The sequence below is a fragment of the Typopeltis vanoorti genome, chromosome 14 (assembly GCF_054136105.1).
Source record: "Typopeltis vanoorti isolate ZY-2024b chromosome 14, IOZ_Tvanoo_1.0, whole genome shotgun sequence".
Taxonomy (NCBI): Eukaryota; Metazoa; Arthropoda; class Arachnida; order Uropygi; family Thelyphonidae; genus Typopeltis; species Typopeltis vanoorti.
The window spans coordinates 5,373,303-5,396,546 of record NC_143562.1 but is presented as its reverse complement, the minus strand read 5'-3'; the positions used below and the strand labels follow the sequence as shown (position 1 = coordinate 5,396,546).

Genomic DNA, 23,244 nt, shown 5'->3' with positions numbered 1-23,244 from the left:
TAATATTTTAAATGACTCTTGTAAAACTTATGGTATGAAAATAAATCATCATAAAACAAAAATAATGAAGATAGGTACAGAAGAAGAAAATATTTCTATAAATCTCGAAAATCATATGCTGGAACAAGTTAATAAATATGTTTATCTTGGCAATCTTATATCTAGTAACCTCAACAATATGGAAACAGTAAAACACAGGCTAAACCTAGGTTGGACCAACATGAATAAACTAAACAAAAGATGGAAAAATAAAAAAATCCCAATGAGTCTAAAATTAAAATTATATAAAACAATTATTATCCCAACGGCTACTTATGCTTCAGAAGTTTGGAGATTAACTCAACAACCAATCAAGAAACTTCAAGCATTTGAAATGAAATGCCTCAGAAAAATTAATAACACCCACTGGATGGAACAAAATGATCAAGTCAGAACAGATTTAAACTTCCCAGATAATATAATAGACACAATCATTAAGCATCAACTGAGATGGTTTGGTTATATTCAGAGAATGGCCCCTCATAGACTCCCATATTTAGCTCTGAATGGATATATAGGAAGAAAAAGACCTAGAGGCAGACCAAGAAGTACTTGAATAAAGTTGCTGAAAGAACATTCCATCTACCCTGCTATAGAGTCATGAGCGAGATGGCTAAAGATCGCGATAAGTGGAGAACCTTTCTTCTTAGTGGACTCAACCCATTATCAAGTGGATGAGATGAGATGAACATTTTTTGCTTTTTTTTTTTTTTTTTTTTTGCATTTATTTTTTGAAAACATACTTTTTAATCCCATGTTATTTTTTTCTGTTCATGGTTCATTGTGGTTGTTGGTTGAAAGAAAACTGGGATGTGCAGTAAGAAGAAATACACTTTTTGATGTGCCACTCATATAGACAGCATAAAATCTCTTTGCATTATTGTCACCTCAATAATGTCCCCCACATACTTACTTGGATTCCCCTCCAGATGTGATTTAGTAGATTATGCAGCTGCAGAATTATACACCATTTGGTTGGAATGCTTCCTGATGCATAGGTTTGACATATGCTTAAAGGGTATCATTCAACTGCATGGAGAAGATGGGGATAGAAACTGGAATCCCCTCCCCTAGAGATCAAGATGTCAGTCATTTCAGGCCTCCAAGGTGGTGGTGATTCACTAGACAAATGTCATCTACCATGCCACACTACAAGAAAGTTGACATTTGACAAGAAGGCTGTGTTTATGCTTCACCTTTCCATTAGTAGTCATGTCTAACTTTCTATTTTGTTATACTTAAAGCAGCTACTGCTGTAAATAAGCAGGAGCATGTCAAGGGTATTTGCCACCTGGGTGCATACTTTTATCGTCGCCCGTCTGACATCTGTAAGGGTTATTAATAATATATTAGTTATTGTTGTGTTAAAGTCAATGTTGCCACCCGGGTGCAGTGCACCCTTTGCACCCTCAGGTTTGTGCGGCCCTGTAAATAAGTATAATAAAATGAAATAAGAATGCTATTTGTAATAACACTGATAAAACTGAGATTAATGGATGTAAAGAAAAGGAGTGTCTTGTTATTATTTTTTCTGAACATTTTCCTATCAACTAAAGTTATTCTGCTTTATTTACGGAACTCAAGAACTATATTTATCCCAAAGAAGGATATCGCTAGTAGTGCTGTGGATTACAGGCCTATTACAGTTTCTCCTGTTCTTCGACTTTATCATAAAGTGTTAGTCAAGAGACTGCAAAAATATATCCAACATGATGTTCGCCATAGAGCCTTTGTCCCTTCAAATGGCTGTGTTGAGAACATCTATATTCTTTAAAATATGTATTATTTAAATTATATATATGTATATAATATTATATTTAAAAAATATAAAAAATAACACTACTACATTTCTATTTATTTATTTTATTTTATTTTATTTTTTATTTTTTTTTCAGAATTGTGCAGTCATCCTGTTCCAAAGCCACGGAAAAAATGGGTGAACAAAATAAATAATTCACACATTCATAACAGTTTATCAGTTCAATCTGGAAATAATTTAGATTATGACAAGGATACATTTTCAAATAAAAAAATGCATTGCTTGGAGTCCAGCCTGAAGCCTACATCAGAAAGTGTGTTGCATCAGAAGGTAGAGAATAAATTTACTAATGCCTTGAAGTCAGATAATTACAATCTGAATACAGTTATGGAAAATGAGAAAATGTTAATTGATAAATCAGAAGCAATCAGTGAAGATACTAATACCATTGAAAGTTGGACAAATGAAAATAATAGGCAGCCTTCCATCTTAGAAGAGATGGAGGATTCAAGTATCACTTTGCAGGGAGAAGTCATCCATGTTGTTTTGGAAAAACAGCGTGGTACTTTGGGACTGAATCTTCATGTAAGTAAGCTGTAATTTTTTCCCCTCTAGTAATCAGTTTATTTGGTTAAATAGTTTTTATGTTTAATGAATCAAAATTACTAATATCACATCTATTCACAAAAGCACGCCGATAATAATGTAAGGACCTCTATAATTTCTGCTCAGGCCATTAACTTACCATTAATTACACCTATAACATAAAAATATGCACAAATTCATATGAAGAGAACAAACACAAAACAAACAAAGTATTATTTATTACGTATCATTACATATTATAACATTATGGTTAGCAGGAATAGGAATTTGAAAGAAGAGGTGATCACTATCTAGTTTTGAGCATAATGACGATGAATGTTACAAGAAAACCATATAGGAAAACAAATCTAAAAAGTTACATTTCAAATATGGCTTAACAAAAGCCATATTTTGGATGCTATTAAAAAAAAGTTAAGAAATAAGAAAAAAATTACCATAAAAATGAATTAAAGGATCATGAAGGTAATATGAAGACTGAAGATATCCAGATTAATTACTTTGAAAAATTAGTAAATGATAGTAGCCATAGAGCCATAATAGAAAATATCCAGGTGCAGTGTAGTAGCATTTCATCATATAGATAGAAAAATCTGAAATGTAAAATAACTGAAATGCTTAAACAAGATATAAAAGTTTTACCGTATCTGCATTGTGTAATTCATATTAAATCCCAAATGACCGCAGCATCTTGTACCTGTTATAAAAAGAGATGTAAATCTGTATATCAGAATTGTAGAGGAATTTCTTTATTGAATTTTTAGAAAGGATGATGCAAATATACTTGAAGAGACTAAGATAATCGAGATAGAATTGAAAAGTGAAGTTCAGGTTTTTTTTTTTTTTTTTTTTAATCAGATTTTAGCTTTGAGACAGGTAGTTGAGAAATCATTACAGTATCATATTTTGTTAAAGTTTTCTTGATCCTAAAAAAGTATTTAGCACTTGCATTTAGTAATAAACTATTAAACATGCTAAATAGTTTATTTAGCATGGCCCTAATATATAAAAGGCCCTAATTAATACTTCTTAATTAGGGCCTTTTACATTATGAATATACAGTTTCTACTTAAGTTGCACATCAGCAGTTATAACTGAAGGATGTACAAGAAGATAGTTTAATATTAAATCAGGTTTAAGGATGGATTGTGCATTATCTCTACTGTTATAAGAGCCTCTGTAGCTCAGTCGGTATAGATGAAGCCCTTTGGTTGGAAGACCTGTTTCCGCCCGTGATGTGAGGAACCTTTATCTGGTCTCTTTCGATGAAGGCGAGTTAGTCGGTCTCATACAGATGTAGGGGGTTCGTTCAGAGCCCCCCCCCCCCCAAAACAGACAAACCGGCCCCATGAACACACATGGATTACAGTCAGGAATACTTAAGCCCCAGCCATAGGCCTGATTCATCAGCTATGCCAGTCCTGAGCCTGGATAAAATTACGGAGGTTTGAGATGGTGTCATACCTCCCCATAAAAGGGGCTCACAACCATTGTATCATCATACGAAATAAATAAATCTACTGTCATACAAGACTTCAAACCTATGTGCCCCAAAAGTTGGGTTAAAAATAAAGCAGTTGATCAAATTCTTGTATATCTGTTATCTCTAAAGAGACAGCAGATATACAATTTTACATACAATTCGCTCTCTAAATTTAGGTAAAATTTGAGAGCAAATAGGTGGCATCATTGGCAAAACTATATTAAAAATAAAGATCTCAGAAAAAACTTGGCATAATTAATATAAAGAATATTTTAAGATGATATAGTCACTTAAAGTGAATGAGAATTGAAAATTACAAAATAATGGTAGATGAAATGGCAGGAAAAGAACCCAGAGATATATAAAAAAAAAAAAAAGATATAAATTAGAAAATAGAAGAAGATGGAAAAGTAAGAATTATGCAGATTAGAGACCTAATAGATTTGAGGGAATGGGGGGGGGGGATGAGAATGTTGATGGAAAACTGCAGTCAACTCTTTCCATCCGAACACTGTTAGTGTTTGCATAAATGGCATAAAGTAATGTTTTTGTGCTGTTTTGTGAAAGAAGGCAATCTGCTTATAGATTAACTGCTCTCACAAATTCCCTTCAATTCTTCTTTCATAGATGCTTTGTTTCTGCATAATGCCAATGGTAGAGAGGTAACTGAAGCACTCGAATAGTAGAATTACTAAGTGAGCACTTTGCAAGAGTAATCATCCAGGTGATGGTATATTGCAGGGAAGAGAGAGAGAGCCAAAGGCTTATACAGGAACTGAGGTGAATCAAGACTTAGATTAAACATATTGTTTAATCTAAGTCTTGATTCTGGGTTAGTCCCAAGGAGGTGGAAAGAGGGAGTAAGTAGTTCCATTGCATAAAGGAGGCTCCAAGACTGATGTAGCAAATTACTGACTGATCAGCATATCAGGAGTTGTCAAAGTATTGGAGAAGTTGGTCAAGAGCAAATAAGTGAAAATGGGAAAGTGTATGGGAGGGCAGCATAATTTTGTGAAGGGTAGGTCATGTCTCAGTAACTTGCTCACATTTTATAATACAGTGGACAGCTGAGTTAAATAAAGGATATGGATTTACATTGATACTGTTGGAATTTGCAAAGGTCTTTGACAGGATGCAACATGGAATTCTCAGTAAACTGTAGCACATGGGGATGGATATATAGAATTGGTGAGATGGATAGAAAGGTGGTTGATGGAGAGATATAGAGTAGTTTATTCAGGAGTAGAGTTTAAAAAAAGGCCTGTGACTAGTGGCATGCTGCAGGATTCTGTTCTTGGACCACTGCTGTTTAATTTGTTCATTAACAATATAGGAAAGGATCTGAGTGGAACTGTTCAGTTGTTTGTTGATGATGAAAAGTTGGTAGAGCAATGGTTAATACAGATGATGTCAAAATTTAACAGGATGATTTGGATGGATTGACAGACTGGACAAAGGAGAATGGATGTCAATTTAATCTGGCAAAGTGTAAGGTTATGCATTTTGGGATGAAAAGATTACCAATTATATACTACATTGGTGGAGCTCTGCTCTAGGAAACTGATGAAGCCAAAGACTTGGGAGTGTTAGTGGATAGGGAGTTAAAGTTTAGAGGGCACATAGAAGAAGTGGCTAAAGCAGCTCATCAGATCACTCGATTACTGAAGAATACTTTGACGAGCAGACACAAGCAGGTTATTGTTCCTCTTTATCAAGTCTTGAGAAGACCCATCTTGACTGCTGCATGCAGATCTGGGTGCCAGGGATTTTTGGTGATGAGGAAGTGGAGAGGATCCAGAGGCGAGTGACCAAAACAGTAGCAGGTCTATGGAATAAACCTTACAAGAATAGGTTGAAGATTTATGGATTACAGAAACTGGTTGATAGGTAGAAAAGGGTATGATTGAGATATACAAATTACTGAAGGTGTTTTTACATGATTAATTCAGAGGAAATTTTTCAGAACAGGTCTGGTGGTTTGAGAACTAGGGGCCATCCACGGAAACTGAGTAAGGGTGTAGTTAGCAGGTGTGTTAGAACTAGGTTTTTTTGCTTGGAGAGTAGTGAATGAGTGGAATAGGTTGCCAGAGTCTGTTGTGGGGTGCCATGACTGTGAATGAGTTTAAAGCAAAGTATGATAGATACTGTATGATACATACATACTGATGATGTTTAGGACCTCCCTTGGTGAGTCTAAGGATTCCTTGGAGTTGCCCATAATAATAGTACTTTTTCTGTAGATATTTTTGTGCTTGCTGCTCCACTGAACTGGCCACCACCATTCGTCAACTTTCCTTTAATGTGAAAGCATAAATAGCTGCTGCTGGTCAACAACCAATACACAGTTCTGTAGAGCAGCATACATGATTAAACTTAATTGAATCAAATTCTCATCCTCTTATTCTTAGGAATAGTTTTTACGAATAGCATTTTCTCCAATGATTATGACACAGATTCCTGAAACGACAATAACAGGATTTATTTGTAGATTTATTCTTTACCTTTAAGTCTGTTTCCTAACAGAGTTCAGCAACCACCTTTGCAAATTTATTTCTGTCTTTAGTGACTCTGATTAAGAGCTCTGTATTCAGTTTAGTCCAGTTTTTTATGTTGTCTAGCCATGAAATTTTTTTTCTTCCAGGTTTTTGCATTGATTTTACCTTCTAGTATTACCTGCAGAATGTTATATTTATGGTTTCTCATTAGATATCCTAAGTAGGCCTAAGATTTATTCTAAATATAAAAGAAAATAAACTGAACTTCTCCATGTTTCACTGTCTGGTAATTAATAGCTACATCAGGATCGGAAAGATAAATGTACTAAAGAATACAAAAAAAATCTGAATACTTCTAACAAAATTGTTCTGAAATGTATAACATAAATAATAACAGGTAAGTCATACATGTCATTTGATATATCAAGCATAAAGCACCATAAAGATCTTTATGTGGTTATTGACATAATGGTGGCTTATAGGTTACATAAACATATAAAAGGCTTTCAAATGTCATGAAATATCAAGCCCTGGTTCCTGTTTAAGATGCCATGTGAATTTTTATGTGGCTGATGCACACGAAAGGTTTATTTGTAAACCTATAGTATACACATGTACCACGGGTGGGCTAAGGATTCCTCTTCCCCAATTTCTATTGATTTTATATTTTTTTATATTTTACTAATTTTCTTACATAGGCCAGAAACTCTGCTCTAGAGACCAAACATGCAACTTTTGCAAGCCTCTTCAGTAAGTGAGGTGGTCTTACACCAGGTGATGAAATTCATCTCTTGCCTAAAGACAATCATAAACATCCATGTCCACAACAGGATTTGAACCCACAGCCTGTTGGTTGGAGAGCAGATGCACTAACCACTCAGCCTACCAGGCCTACATATACTATTTTATTTCAGTGAGACCACTTTTATCTTTCCTTTGTATTTTTTGTCACCTCAGTGATTGTGAATTTCAAAACTTCTTCCAGTATGTCCTGTGTTAGCTGTGGCAAGTTACATGAAATCATCTGTATCCCAAGTGCTTTACAAAAGGAACTCTTTTTTTTTTCTTTTTTTTTTGGCAAATGTAGAAAATTCTGTAGGGTGTGGACAGGTTTAAAAGCAGTTGTAATATTGATTTTTCTTAGAAATTGCATTATACAATGGTCTGAAAAGTTCTCAGCCTTGACCAGAGATAGCAACACTATCAGCATGAGTTCTTTTTTTCTAAGTTGGTACATCTGTCTTCAGCATCCATGTGAAATTGCAAGTTATTCTATCAAGTACAGTAAAACCCCGTTTTTACGTTCCCGCAACTTACGTTTTCCTGCCATTTACATCATTTTCCATTGGTCCCTTCTTAAGGCCTATTCTTATGATATATTGTTTTCCCATCATTAACAACTTGATGTGGACGTTATTTCCCATGATTTGCAATTTTTTCTCAGGTGGCAACAAGTTGCTTTCAAGTTGTGGTGGTGGATGATCCATGTTAGTAACATGGAGAAAAAAGACAGAAAATGTATTTTGGTACATTTTCTGTGAAAATGTACATGAAAATGTATGAAAAGATGGCAATTCGGCGACATGTGGATTGGCATGCCGTTACTCCTGAAATCATATCCAGCTGTTTCCAGAAGGCAGGAGTTATGTTTGTGGAAGAGGAGGAACAACTACAGGAGGAGGAAGAAGAAGAAGATGTGTCAGAGCCCAACAACTGGTATGTAATGAATGAGTCTTCTTCATTTCAAGACTATGTTGATGTGATCACATCAATGGTACCAAGTGTAGAAGACATCGTTTCCAACTGCCTTGGTGAAGAAGAAGTCTCTACTAGTAAAGAAGCAATGGAAGCTATCTCTGTTTTGAGGTGATATATTGCAAGTGCATCAGGAGATTATGGGACATTTAATGCCTTATACACTGGAGAGGCAGGTGGAACTTAGTGCAGAAAAAGCAAAAACAATCAACAATTAAATAGAACTTTTAAATAGATAAATGTAATTGTAAATTCATTTATTTTCAGTTATTAAATTTTGTAAACTAGTATATAGTCACATACTAGCAGTAAGTCATTTTTTAGCTTTTTTTAATGTTTTTTACATTTCCTGCTATTTACACTTTTTTCAATCAGTTCCCTGGAAAGTGTAAAAAAGGGGTTTTACTGTAGTTTGTTTTATACAGCTGTCTGAAGCAAAGGTGTTGTCTGTATCCCTTGAAATGGATAAAATTGAGTATCGTGCAGTTATAAAATTCTTTGTAAAAGAAGGTTTAATGCCTAAAGAAATTCATTCGAAGTTCATAAAAGTGTATGAACACTCTTCTCCTTCATTTTCAGCAATTAAGAAATGGGCTGCTGAATTTAAATGTGGCCGTACCAGCCTTGAAGATGATCCACGTGAAGGAAGTCCAAAAAGTGTAACAACACCAGAAATCATCGATCGGGTGCATGATATGGTATTGGGTGACCGGTGAGACAAAGTGCGTGAAATTGCTGAGACTATAAGCATTTCAAAAGAACATATAAGGATATATTTTGCATGAAGAATTGCAAATGAAAAAGCTTTGCACAAGATGGGTACCACGCTTGCTCACAGCAGATCAAAAACGCACTCGCATGAAAATCTCAGAACAATTCTTGGAGCATTTTAACAAGAATAAAGCTGATTTTGTGCATCGATTTATTACTATGGATGAGATTTGGATTCACCGTTACACGCCAGAAACCAAACAGCAGTCAACAAGAATGGACAGAAGCTTGTTGTTCGGTGCCAAAGAAGATAAAGGCAGTTCCATCAGCAGGAAAGGTCATGACATTGGTGTTTTGGGAAGCTAAAGGCATTTTGTTTGTTAATTATCTTGAAAAGGGTAAAACTATAACCGGGGAATTTTATTCCCATCTTGTAACCAGACTAGACGAAAAAATTCGTGAGAAAAGACCCGGTTTGCAGAAGAAAAAAATCATCTTTCATCAGGACCAATGCACCTGCTCACAAAGGTGTTTTGGGAATGGGAAAATTATGGGATCTACACTATGAATTGTTGGAACATCCACCATATTCCCAAGATTTGGCTCTCTCTCTCTGACTTCTATCTGTTCCCCAAACTAAAACTCTTCCTCGCTGGTCAGCATTTTTCGTCGAAACAAGAGGTGATTGCAGATTTTACTGAAAACCACTATAGGGACAGGATAATGGTGCTGGAGCATCGCTGGAATAAATGTATTAGTCTTAAGGGAGATTATGTTGAAAAATAAAAATAATTTTGAAATTATAAATTCGTTTTTTTATTGTTAGGCTGAGAACTTTTCAGACCACCCTCATACATCTGGAAACTCTGAAAAGTTCTTGGCCTAACAATGAAAAAACGAATTTCTAATTTCTAATTAATTTATAATTAAGATGAACTTAATTCTATTCCCCAGCTTTCTTCAAAATGTCTATTTAAACACTACAACAGTGTTTGGATGGTGAAAGAAGAGTAAATTATTTAAGTCACTAAATAACTTACTCTTCTGTGAGAAACCAACTCACAGGATGGCAAAATCAGATTATAAGGTACCATTTACTTTTTAAGACCACCCTCATACATCTTGAAACTATGCCAACATAGAGAAAGGAAATGGTACCTTATAATCTGATTTTGCAAGTTGGTTTCTCACAGAAGAGTAAGTTATTTAGTGACTTAAATAATTCTCTCACCATCCAAACACTGTTGTAGTGTTTAAATAGACATTGTTATGTCGTTGTTTTTCTTATTTTATATATTTCCTTTCTATCTTTCAATCGCTATTTTATTTCTTCAGATAACAGGCCTAATATACTTACATCTAGGGTTGTTTCCTCTTCGGAAACTGGCAAATTTATATTATGCTGCGCCAGCCAGTATCCTATAGCAGAAAAGATCCTTACTCAGGGAGACAATACTAGATTCTGAGGCATTCTTACACTATATTTTACTTTAATACAGCTGTATAGATTCAGACTGCAGTCGTGACCTAAATCTATGATTATATGCACTTTCTAATTCCTTCCTGGTAGACTGTCTCAGGTCTATTTTCTTCACATCCTTTCTGTGCCCTCTGCTTTTCTTTCGTCTCTGGATGTTCTACCTTAGCGTCCTGATCCCTAATGCTGTTTTTCTCTTCTCTAATGATATTGACAGACCCAATTGAGGCTGCGGGACAAATGTCTCCCCATTAAGATGGTGCCGGTCTTTGTCAGAGACACTTAATGTATTGGCAAGAGCTAAGACTCGGTTGTGGTAGTCTGACACACTTTCTTTGTCTTTTTGCACCATCTTCTGAAGCTTCCATAAATTTGGTCCCACATTCCTTACTTTAGAAAACTGGGATATTAGGACCTCTTTAAATTTATAGTAATTTCAAGTTTCTTTTAAGACAGGTAAGGAGTAAAAGCAAGTCTTTGCCTTCCCAATAAGCTTACTACGGAGCAGAATTAACAGTTGGCGCTCACTCCATCTACTAATTCTCCTTAGTTCTTCTATGTACTCAAAAATTCCAGAATGTCATCAGATTCTTCCCCCGAAAACTGAGGAAAAACCTGTTGAGGATTTATTGTCCTAAAGAATTCATTCATCTAAATCTGAGTTCAATGGTTAAGACATACCTGCATTCATCTTACAAACTTAATAATTTACCCCTTTTCACATTCTCTATTATTCCAACAATTGCCTGACTGCCTGTTACGAAGCCAAGACCAACTTATAGTGATTATTCCCTATTAACCTAAAATTTTAGGGGCCCTAATTGCATCCTGTCGGCTGTGCTGTTGTTATGTTGTTATTTTTCTTATTTTATATATTTCCTTTCTATCTTTCAATCGCTATTTTATTTCTTCAGATATCGGGCCTAATATATTTACATCTAGGATTGTTTCCTCTTCAGAAACTGGCAAATGTATATTATGCTGCGCCAGCCAGTATCCTATAGCAGAAAAGATCCTTACTCAGAGAGACAATACTAGATTCTGAGGCGTTCTTATACTATATTTTACTTTAATACAGCTGTATAGATTCAGACTGCAGTCGTGACCTAAATCTATGATTATATGCACTTTCTAATTCCTTCCCGCCAAAAGAGGTTCTATTTTTATATTCGGAATTGTAGTCAGGCATGAGTCAGGTATAGGCAAATAAATCATGTTTACTGGAATATCAAAGCAAAATACACTAAAGAAATTCAGGCATTCAATTTATCTCAATACTAAATAAGGAAACTCGAGTTAAAAGATCAACACACTTTAAATTTAAATCCAATGTTATAAAGCATGTAAGACACAGTGACAGATAATTGGGATGTGATGTTTTAAGGATACTTGTGACATAAAGACTGAATAATATATGCACGTAAACACAAGAAAGATATTTAATTAACCAAATATTTCGGTCTGGAAATAGCAGACCATCTTCAGTGGTGCTACAAGAACAGTTTAAAAAAAAAAATAAAAATAAAATACAAGGTGGAATACTAACAATAGATCATTTAAAAATAGAACAAGCCACGTGATGTTATATCACTAAGTATTAAAGGGAATATTTTTAAGCAGAGACATGATTGAAATAAAGATATTAATTAATAATATTAAATAACATAAAATTAATATGAATTAATGAGTTATCTTGATTAGACTTTCCAAGATTTTTGATATAGATATACAGTCATTCCGATTCAGGTTAGGACGATGGAGTAAGGCCTCTACGCTTTCTTTGAATAAACGTTCAAATTTATAATGGGATCTATGTAAGAGGCGAGTTTTTGACCAAAGTAGTTGTGGTTAGTTTCAATCCCATGCTGAGCCAATCCAGATTTTTCAAGTTTGTTGTGATGAATGGAGGATCGATGTTCTTGGATTCTTTTTTCAAGAGAACGTCCAGTTTGTCCAAAATTCTGAAATCCCGGAGATGTAAGGAATTGCAACTCAACGTGTCGAGTCTTCGTTGTTTTGTGGTGGATTATAAGAATCGAGAAGATGTTGAGTACTCTTTTCGGAAAAGCCATTGAGTTTCATGTATTGTTGGATAGTAGAAAGTTCTTTCTGTAGAATATTAGACGTAGAACAATTAGTTTTGGCTCTTCTGATTAGACATTTTATGATTCCTGTTTTTTGACAAGGATGATGGGCTGATTCTTTAAGAATATAATGACCTGTGAATGTTGGTTTCCTGTAAATATTTGGTTAATTAAATATCTTTCTTGTGTTTACGTGCATATATTATTCAGATAATTGGGATAGATAGCAAATGATATGGTGTTAAGCTAAAATTCCTTTCTGCAAGCCATTCATAAGATAATATAACAAACATTTTAATGTTATTCAGTTACTATAAATCTACAATCCTTCTTCTTCTTCTGCAGCTTCTCCCACTTAAGTGGGGTCACTGTTTGTAATGAGTCTCCTCCACACCTTCCTGTCTTGGGCTGTCACCACATCCAAGTTCTTCATCTTCAAGTCCTCTTCTACCAGCTCCCTCCATCTCTTCTTTGGCCGCCCACGCTTCCGCCTTCCTTGCACATCCATCTGCATGACCCTTCTTCCCACATATTCGTCCTCCCTCCTCATCACATGACCAAACCATCTCAACCTTGCCTCCTGTATTTTCGCTCCTAAGTTTGTAACTTTCACTGTTCCCCTGACATAGTCATTTCTCAGATGATCCTTTCTGGTCACACCGCACATCCACCTAAGCATTTTCATCTCCGCTACTTCCATCCTGCTGATGTTATTTTTCCTCAGGGCCACAGTTTCTATAGCATATGTCATAGCTGGCCTCACTACTGTCCTATAAATTTTGCCTTTCAGATTGATCGGCACCCTCTTATCGCATAACACTCCAGCCATCTCCCTCCAGTTCCTCCAACCCGCTTGTATCCTGCATCCCACTTCCTTCTCAGCTCCTCCATCTTCTTCTACTGTTGAACCTAAGTATCTAAAGTCTCTCACCTTCCTGATGACATTTCCTTCCAGTTCCAGATCTGTCTCCTGGCCGCCACCGCCCACTGCTCAACACATACTCTGTCTTACTTCTGCTCAGTCTCAACCTCTCTCTTCCAGTACTTTTCTCCATCTTTCCAGTTTAGTTCCCGCTTCTTCTCTTGAATCTACACACAGCAAGATGTCATCTGCATACAACATTGTCCAAGGCGCATCTTCTCTCACCTCCTCTGTTACCACCTCCATTACAATATTAAACAGAAACGGACTTAATGCTGACCCTTGATGCAAGCCAACTGTTACTTGAAAACTTTCTGTCTGTTCCAAACAGGTCCGAACACTTGTCTTCACATTTCTGTACATTTCCCGCACCAACCTGACATATTTCTCCGGCACCTTCTTCTCCCTCAGACACCTCCAGACTTCTTGCCTTGGCACTCTATCGTATGCTTTCTCCAGATCAATAAATACCAGATGTAGCTCACTTTGTTTCTCTCGATATTTTTCCATCATCTGTCGTAACCCAAAGATAGCATCTGTTGTTGATCTACCAGGCATGAAGCCAAATTGTTCCTTTGCAATCTCCACCTCCTTCCTCAATCTACCATCAAGAACTCTTTCTTGATGGTAGATTGAGGAAGGAGGTGGAGAGATCGTCATTGTGTGGGACATCAACTTTATTCCTCTGTAATTTTTACAATCTTGTGCATCCCCTTTACCCTTGTAGATAGGAACAAGAGTACTCTCTCTCCATTCCTCAGGTATATTTTCCTGTTGGCAAACTTTCATGAACAGGTCCCACAGGTCAATTCCCTCTTCCCCCATTGCCTTCCATGCCTCCACTGGAATTCTGTTGGGCCCACCGATTTTCCATTCCTCATCCTCTTCATGGCCTCCGTCACTTCCATTCTACTGATGTTCTGCACCATCCCCTCAGAAGGCTGCCCATCTCCTCTGTGAGTCCTTGCATTTTCCTCATTCAAAAGTCCCTCAAAGTATATTTTCCATCTGTTTCTTATGTCCACATCCCTCCATAATACTCTTCCTTCAGCATCTTTGATCTGCCTCACATGTAAGCTGTCCTTTGCTGCTTTATTTCTACATTTCGCTAGTTGGTAAATTTTTCTCTGTCCTTCCTTTGTTTCTAATTGATCATACAGATCTTGATATGCCATTGCCTTCGCCTGTGCCACAACTCTCTTGGCTTCTTGCTTTCTCTCTTTGTACACCTCTCTGTCCTCTTCCACTCTTGACTCATCCCACTTCTGCTTTGCCTTCCTCTTAGCTGTCACTGCCACTTGTACATCATTATTCCCCCACCAACCCTCCTTCTGCTCTCTAATCTTTCCAGATGTCTCACCAAGCACCTCGATTGCACAGCTCAGGATTACTTTTGAATTATATTTCCACCAATCTTGTACACTTTCCAGTCCATCCGAAATCCTCTCTAACACCTCTCCCTAAAACGATTCCTCATACTCTCCTCTTTTAAGCGAAACCACTTAATTGTCTTCATCCCATGGCATCCAGAAGTTCTTATCTTCGATCTTATTTTAAAGTCTGCGCACAGCAGTCGGTGTTGTTGTGCTACTTGATCTGCTGGAATTACTTTACAATTTGTCACAACCTTAAGATGTTTTGTTCTAGTCAAAATGTAGTCAATTTGTGAGCTGTTGTTACCACTCCTAAATGTTATCAAATGTTCTTCCCTCTTGTAGAAAAACGAGTTCACAATCCTAATCTCATTATGTTAAATCACTCACATACAACACAAAAGACCTCTTCCAAACAATTCTTATTCTCAAAAGGAGGCTGACTATCTAATTAGAGTCTGTCCACAAAGTTCTTTAGAATAATGTTCATAATTTACATTCACAAGTAATTTTCCTTCTTCTAAGGAGTTCTAAACACAAAATAGAGTACTTCTACTTTACCGAACTTTTTCCGACGTCTTTCAGCACCAGTGTACTTCTGGTTATCTATTGTCTATTGGTTGTCCCTATGCCAGCGTAGGGGCTATGCTATCTTCATAATTGTTGCTGATCACAGACTCGATTCTTTGCATCTCAGGAAACATCTCTATTCCTTTCGATGTGACCTTTCAGCGAGGGCTCGATTCTGATAGGGCTGGAAATTTCACCTTCAGCTCTGCATGCAATCCTACAACATTCTCAGGAAAGTTCACCATCCGACATCGTGGCATTGACGCTTCATCCCCCTTACTCAAACCATCGGCTAACTTCCAAACCAGGAACCAGGAAAAACAATAAGACAAGAGAGCTGATACGGCGCTCATTCCCTTATATTTTTCGTTCGAACGCCCTCTTTTTTCGGAGTCCCCTTTGCACATGACCTATATCTTTTCTCCCTTTGGGTTCATCCCTTGCTCTCCCCCTTTGCTGTTATATTCTTGTATTCACGGAATTCACGTTGACGTACTTTCCGCGTAAGCTACAGCCTCCAGCGTTACGCTGGATACGTGAAGTTGTATACCTTCTATGAATTGTTACTTAATATCTATCTGGTGACTCACAATCATTCTATACAGCTAAAGTGAGGCTTAAATAATATTAACAAATTCCTCTTTTAAGACATTCTCTAATTTGACCTTGGTATGATCACAATAGATTAAAATACATGGTACATAAAAAAAATGCAATTTTATACATATGTGAAGAAGTTTCACTTTAATTTCAGCTGATGTGCAGGTATTTCTCTTTGTTTGTGTAGTTTAGTATGTTAGACCCTGAATGAATGATTTCTTAGCAAGATTCCTTCATTCAGGATCTAACAAAGTCCCCCCTTTTTTATAAAAAAGTTTTTCTAATTTTCTAGAAAAACTCTTTTTGCTTCTACTTCAATTCTCTGGGGATGAACCTTCCATTCTTCAAACTTGAATTCTTTAAAGGTTTAATCATGGTCTGCCTAATACCCATATAGTTAATTTCTAGAGTGTCCTTGCTATTCTCACTCTTGTCGTGGTTTGTAACCTTTTCTCCAGTTTGTGCCCTCTCTTCCTCTGGTTTGAATGATATAAAAGTCCTCTTTTATATCATTCTCTAATCCTTTGATACTATGTTATAGTTTCCAGGATTACCTGCCAGCATGATGACGTCACTTTGGCTCTCTCTGCTTGTGTGTCTCTATCGTGGGTGGATATTTTTATGTTTGCAAGACATTGCAAATATTTTTATCTAGTCATCGTTCTAAACTCTGTTAATCCCCTCTTTTCTGTTTTACAGACAACTTAACAGAAATTATTTTATGCATTTTACAGAATATTTATTACATTTATTTAATTACTACAAAATTCTATTTTACAATGTGTTATGTTCATGATATTTGCAGTCTGGCTAGCCTGTGGAAAAATTATAGGTCCCTACCAAGATTTAACTGTATATTTCCAAGAATCCATTTCACTTTAGAAAGAGAATCTAATCTCTCTCATTCAGAAATAGAATCTAATTTCTGAAGCCATCAGTTCATTTTATAAAAATGTAATGCCAAAACTGAAGTCTGTCCCAAAAGAAGACTACTTTAAAAGATAGAAAAGTTTTGGAACCATCATGTACATGTCCATGGACTTCTTTTCTTTTCTTTTTTTTTTGTTGTTGTTTGTTTTTTTGAAAAAAAAAATAAAACTAGGTAGTTGATGATGTTATCCCATCCAATTCACAGTTTCCTTAATATAAAGTCAAGTATATATGTTTTTTTTTTCTTTAATTTTTTTATTTAAGATTAGTATTATCAAGCGATAAATAAATTACGTTTTATTCCAAGTTACACACATTCATTTACAAAACTAAAAACAATTGCAGAGCTTTATATTCATTTACACTGTAACATACACCATCATACAGCAATACAAAAACATCAGATTCCTAAGTTATCTCTAGAAAATTGATGATAAACATCCAGAAGTTTTTATCAGTTATTTCTCAGATAATATATTGAACTCATTTGCATTTTTTTAACGTGTATTTCACAAAAATGCAGAAATACCTGTTAGATTTATTTGTTTTCATCTCCATGCAAATTTTTTTGAACTTGGACAGGATGGAATTTTTGTCAAGTCACCTCACTTTTTGTTTTATTTGGATCATTTTCAGGAGCAATAAGGTGCATAACATGTCAGCATTATATATTTTGATAACTCTATTCTAGATAAAATTTAGTGGAATTTGGGCTTTATGACATACTAGCATATGTCCATAGTTCAGTTTTAGAGTTGTCAGATCATTTTTATTGGCAAAATTTGAAAGAAAGATTTAAATTGATAGCACATTCATCATTTGTTTGAACTCATTGAAATTTGCTATTTAGGATCTCAGTTAAAATTTATTGATCATTTCAAATTTTGATTTTAATCCAGTTATTTGCAGTGGTAAAATTAGGCAAAAAAAAGTTGCCTATAGTACAAAATCCAGATGTGGCCACAAAATATTTACACACTGTAAAGTTACTAAGTGCATAAAAAGTTTATGGCCTTATCTTTTTGCATACTTGGGTTTTTATTTAAGAAACGTACCACAATTCAATAGCCTAGTCGCCTTTGAATACCTTAACACATATACACTGGACCATATTTCACTACCTGCAGAAACTTGCTTTACCATGTGCTATGTCTCCCAATCCTCAAATCAAAATATATAATACCAAAATAAGAAAAACAGTATCTCCAAAATACTTTGTCCTAACCTAGATACTGAACTGAGATTTACAACTCCTATTACAAATATATCTAATAAAGCTCTTAAAAAGGTTAATATCATCAAAAGGCTTTGTGGAACAAAGTGGGATGCAAAACCAAAGTTACTCAAAACTACATATACGATACTCATATCATATTCCACTATGGAATATGCCTCATCAAACTGGACTCCAGCTTCTACTGGCTCAAAAGAAAAAGTTGACAGAGTACAATCAAGAGCAGCAAAAATTATTAGTGGTGCAGTCTCATCCGCAAATAATTTAAAAGCTCAACACGAGTGTGGGTTCACATAGAAGACAGAAGAAAACTCTCCACAGTTAAATTCACTAACATAATCAGGAGCCAACAACTTGTATGTAACAATGTAAAATTACTTGTGAAATAGTTTTACAAGAGATGCATTTGGAAACCATAATGGATGTAACTAATGGGCCACCCTGTATAAAACTTGGATTAGCATACTAAGGAAAGGTGATCATTATTGACAATTTTAATTATGATAATATAGATTGGAATGAAGAGACTTCATATGGGTATAAGGAAAATTAATTTCTTGAGTTTTTTTGAGAGATAACTATCTTAAGCAGTACATAAGGGAGGGCACGTGAGGATCAAGAGTCTTAGACCTAATCATTTCATTGGAGGAAGTGATTGTGAGTGGGGTGTCACATTTCCTCCCAGTTAGTGAGAGTGGCCATGAAGTGATCACCTGGGTGGTGGTGAGCCATATGACGACATCTGTGAGAAAAGGATATATGTAGAATTACAAGGCTGGTGATGATGAGAAACTTAGGACACAGCTATTACATGGAATGAAGAGTATATGGCAGGGAGATAAATGATGCTTGGGAACTGAACAAAAGATATTTATCAATATTATTATGTGAATGTATTCCAAAGGTCAAAAGTTGAATAAGGTAGGTGTCAAATGATTGATATCCTGAATGAAGGGATAAAAAATGAAATTTGGAAGAAGAGGATATTGTGGAAGCAGCACAAGATGAATAATGGTAGCAATCAATTGCATGAGGAGTATAAAGAGCTGGCCAAGAAGATAACTCAGTGGGTAAGAACAGCAAAATTCGATGTCAAGTAACATCAAACTTCAGTATAAGCAGAAATTAGTAAACCAGGCCAAGATAAACCCTAGAGGGTTTTTCAGATATGTGGCAAGTAGAAGGAAGAATGATTATGGTAAGATGATGAAGATAGTGGAATGGTAACTTCTGCAGAGGACATAGTTAAGATATCCAGTGAACAATTTATAAGGATGTTTCATCTTCGTCAAAGTAAAATCACGATAGGTTCATGTGTTGCAGGAAGACTTGAATTGTTTGTATGAATGGGCAGATAGTGGAATTGTCAGTTTAATGTGTTGCAAAGTGTAAGGATTTGAAATTTGGTAAGCAATGATGGGATGCAAAGTAGGAAAGTGGGAAACTTGGAAGGAGGTAGAGAAGATGAGAGATTTGGGAATGGTGGTGAACAAGAACTTGAATTTCAGAGGCTACATTCCACATTGTGAAGTTGTCACATCAGATAATGGCAATGATGTGGAGGACCTTGGTGCACTGAAATAAAATGGTTATGGTTCCATTGTATAAGGCTTTGATCAGGCCTAATGTGATTATTGTGCACAGATTTGGTCACCTGGTTTTCAGCAAGATGTATTAGAAAGGGTCCACAGAAGATTTGCAAAGGTGGCGAGTGGTCTTTGGAATGCGGAGTGAAGTGAAGATTGAGGGACTGTAATTAGGAAGGAGATATGATTGAGGCATAATTTAGAATTTTATTATTTTAAATAAAATAATAATCAGGATTGTTACTTGGTTAACATGAAAGAAATTTTTAATAGAATGAGAGAGGGAGTAGAACAAGAGACCATCCCTATAAACTGTATAAGGAGGGTGCAAGCAGAGGAATGAGAAGTAGGTTCTTTGCATGGAGAGTGGTTGGTAAGTGGAATGCGTTGCCTGAGTGTGTTGTGAATGGAGACACATTGAATGGGTTTAAGACACAGTTGGATGAGCTCTCTACATAATAGTGTGTACCTTCTGGAATGAGCCTTTGACTCCATGGAGGTCAGGTGTTAATAATAATAATAATAACTGTACTGTGTTTTTATTGGCAAAATTATCTGAAATAATAATACACATCTCTGGCTTGATGGAGTTTAATAAAATTTGTTATAGTGGGTAGTTTGCTGTAATAAATTTATTTTAGCATTGCAGTATACTTATGTGTCTTTGGTCAGAACTTTTTAGTAGTTTGTTATAGTGATATTTACCATAGTGGGAGTCGAATGCATTTAGTATTTCCATTAATATTTATTAAGTCATTTCCCTTTTGGTTTCAACATGGATGTTTTAAACAGCAAAGTTAGAAAATGTGCTAAGTGATAATAAGTGATATTACCATACAAAAATGTGATTATGAAACGTGTCATTTTATGAGTGTCAATAATTCCACTACTACTTGTCATAATTTTTTTTATCCTGTTATTCTTAAAAATATTTATTTTCAATGTTCTCTGAAGGTTTTACAAAGTATAATATTAATGAGATTGTTATTCAAATATTACAATACTTTGTTTTTATTTAGTATTAATAGTAGTAATGTGTTTCTTCCTTCTCACTTCAATTAATTTTGATCTGTTACTTCTGCTGTAAAGTATCATCACATTTGATGAATATATAATGGTATCATTAATGATGATTCCTACTCTGACAAACATTATAATACCAAAATACTTATGAACAAGACAATCATATAATATTGAGTTTGTTCACCCAGTGAATATTTGTTATGAAATTTACCTGAAAAATTCTTTTTGTAGTTTTTTTTTTATTTTTAAATATAAGTAAAACAATAACCAAAACTTTCAGTGAATATTTTATAAAGTAGCTTGAAATTAATGGATTCATAACATATTTCAGCAGTTTTTATGGGGTATAAGTAAATCTGCAGAACAAGTGAATAAATATAACTAAAAATTTTCATGTGAAAAGCGATTTTTTTATTTTATTTTATTTATTTATTTATTTTTTTTATTTTGTATGTGAGACTTATGTTGTTTTGATGTGCAGCATGCCATATCGTATAATTTTATGTTATTAGGTCTGTTACCTCATTTCTCTTTCATGTTTATGGCACCTTTTTAGTTGGCTTAAAGTGTCAAACCTAGGTTGCTCCTTTAAATTAATTAAAATTATATTGATTTTATCATTATTTCAGTGGTTAATTTTTTTCTAGCTGAAACTAATTTTTATATTAAATGAATGAAACTGTCATATACCAAACTTTATTTGAATTTAATTATTAATTGGTTAATTAATCATTTTTATTCTCTAATTGATAGCAAGGAGATAGTGCTTTAGGGCCTGAACAGAAATGGGTATATATCCATTCTGTTGTACCTGGAGGTGCTGCTGCTAAGGATGGTCGTATTAAACCAGGTGAGTTCGCAACAGTCATGTGACATTGCATTGCATTCTTTATATTTTAAATGTTATTGCTAAGTTATGAATATTAAAGTTAATTCAATGAATTTGAATTTCAATGTGCTGTCAAAGTAGCATTTATGTATAACTTCCTCTGCAGAAACTTTCAGAGAATAATTCTTGAATTTCTTTTCTAAAGGTGATAGACTTGTAGAAATCAACAATATCAATTTGGATGAAATGCCATATTTTGAAGTAGTAAACATTTTAAGGGAAAGTCCTGTGGTAGCTCATTTGGTTCTTGAAAGAGGATGTGCTCAAGATGAAAAAAATGATTCTACTGCAGTTTTTATGAGCCAGAAAGGAGATGTTTATGAAAGTAAGAATGAAGAAGAAGAAATAACACCAAAACATCATAACAAAGCTCATAGTAGTAGTGCATGCCAGAACTTCTTGGATGCTTCTGAGTCAAGTGTATCTTGCATTCTCAATGATCAGATGAATGAAACTCCTCATTTGCAGACTGATTCTTCAGATGTGTTGGATAGTGCAGATACTTTAACTAACTCTGAAATTCTGAGTGATTGTGATAAAATAAACTGTGCCAAAAGTGATTGTTCTTCTGATGCCAACTTAACCTTTAATCAACAAGATGAAGGAGCAGAACAAGACCACCCTTCCTCAGAAAATTTATCTTTAGTATTAAACAATACTTCCATTCATTCTGAAGCTTACACTTCATTTTCATTTCTTGAGGAAAAAACTAGTCCAAATGTTTCCAACAAACTATTTACTTACAAAAATAGCATAGCAACAGGCAGTCATCCTGCCAACTTTTCAGGCCAACTCTATTCTAGTGAGAGAACTGGTCGCCAAATTCATGAAGGCAATGAAAGACAGTGGGGTACTGATTCCAAGTTGTTTCGAAAGAACTTGAATAATTTAGTTACTGAAACCAGTAGTCCAGATATAGAAGTACAGAGAGAAATACACAGTTTACAGTTTCCTAAACATGACATTTGTGACAATGCAGCTGTATCTGCCATGAATGGATTATTGCTTTATCCTGAAAGATATCTTAACATTAAAGAAAAGCCTTGCAATTCAGCACATGATGCACTAAGTTGTCTTCAGCAAGAACCAGGTGAAGTTGCCACACAAAAAAATGAGACTCCAGGTAAGTCACTTTTGCTGTATACTCTTTTAAGTACAATAATACATAAAATTGGAGTAAAATAGTGAAATAAAAATAACCCAACCATATTCCTATTAGTGCTAGAGAGGGTAATTCTTTGCATGATAATTTTAGTAAGCATAAGCACACATTTTTTGTTTACCACACTTCGAAAACTTCATATAAATATGTTTACAATCTAGTGCCCTGCATAAGTGACTTTTGTGAGACTAATCTTAAAGTATTAATTTCATATATGCATGTTTGAACTATTTTCTAGTGAATCAGATCATTTTAAGAAAGTACATCTAGTATAAATATATCAAATTAGACACCTTAAGATTAGCAAAAAAAATTATTAGTCATGATATGATGCACTCAGTGCTCTAGATACACATGTTCTAGATACTGAAAATATCTTTGTTAAGTTTTCAGTCATAAGCAAAACTCTGTGTTGTGTAACTGATGGGAAAGTTATTTCACTATTCGTGTGTCCTGTAAATGTGTTAATGTTAATAGAAGATATATCTGTATTTCAGATATATCTAAATAATTTCTGTATTATTTTTTAAACATCAGCTATTGTTATTG

At 35.0% G+C, this 23,244-nt stretch overlaps 1 protein-coding gene across 1 annotated transcript in view; it reads left to right on the top strand.

The window, feature by feature from the left end:
* LOC150099138 (tyrosine-protein phosphatase non-receptor type 13-like) overlaps window positions 1–23,244 on the top strand; it is a 470,034-nt gene that overhangs the window by 337,294 nt on the left and 109,496 nt on the right. Inside the window, exons 23-25 of the mRNA XM_090403679.1 lie at window positions 1,935–2,383; window positions 21,398–21,494; window positions 21,679–22,656. Coding sequence (XP_090259805.1) covers window positions 1,935–2,383; window positions 21,398–21,494; window positions 21,679–22,656 — 1,524 coding nt within the window. The remainder of the gene's footprint in view (window positions 1–1,934; window positions 2,384–21,397; window positions 21,495–21,678; window positions 22,657–23,244) is intronic.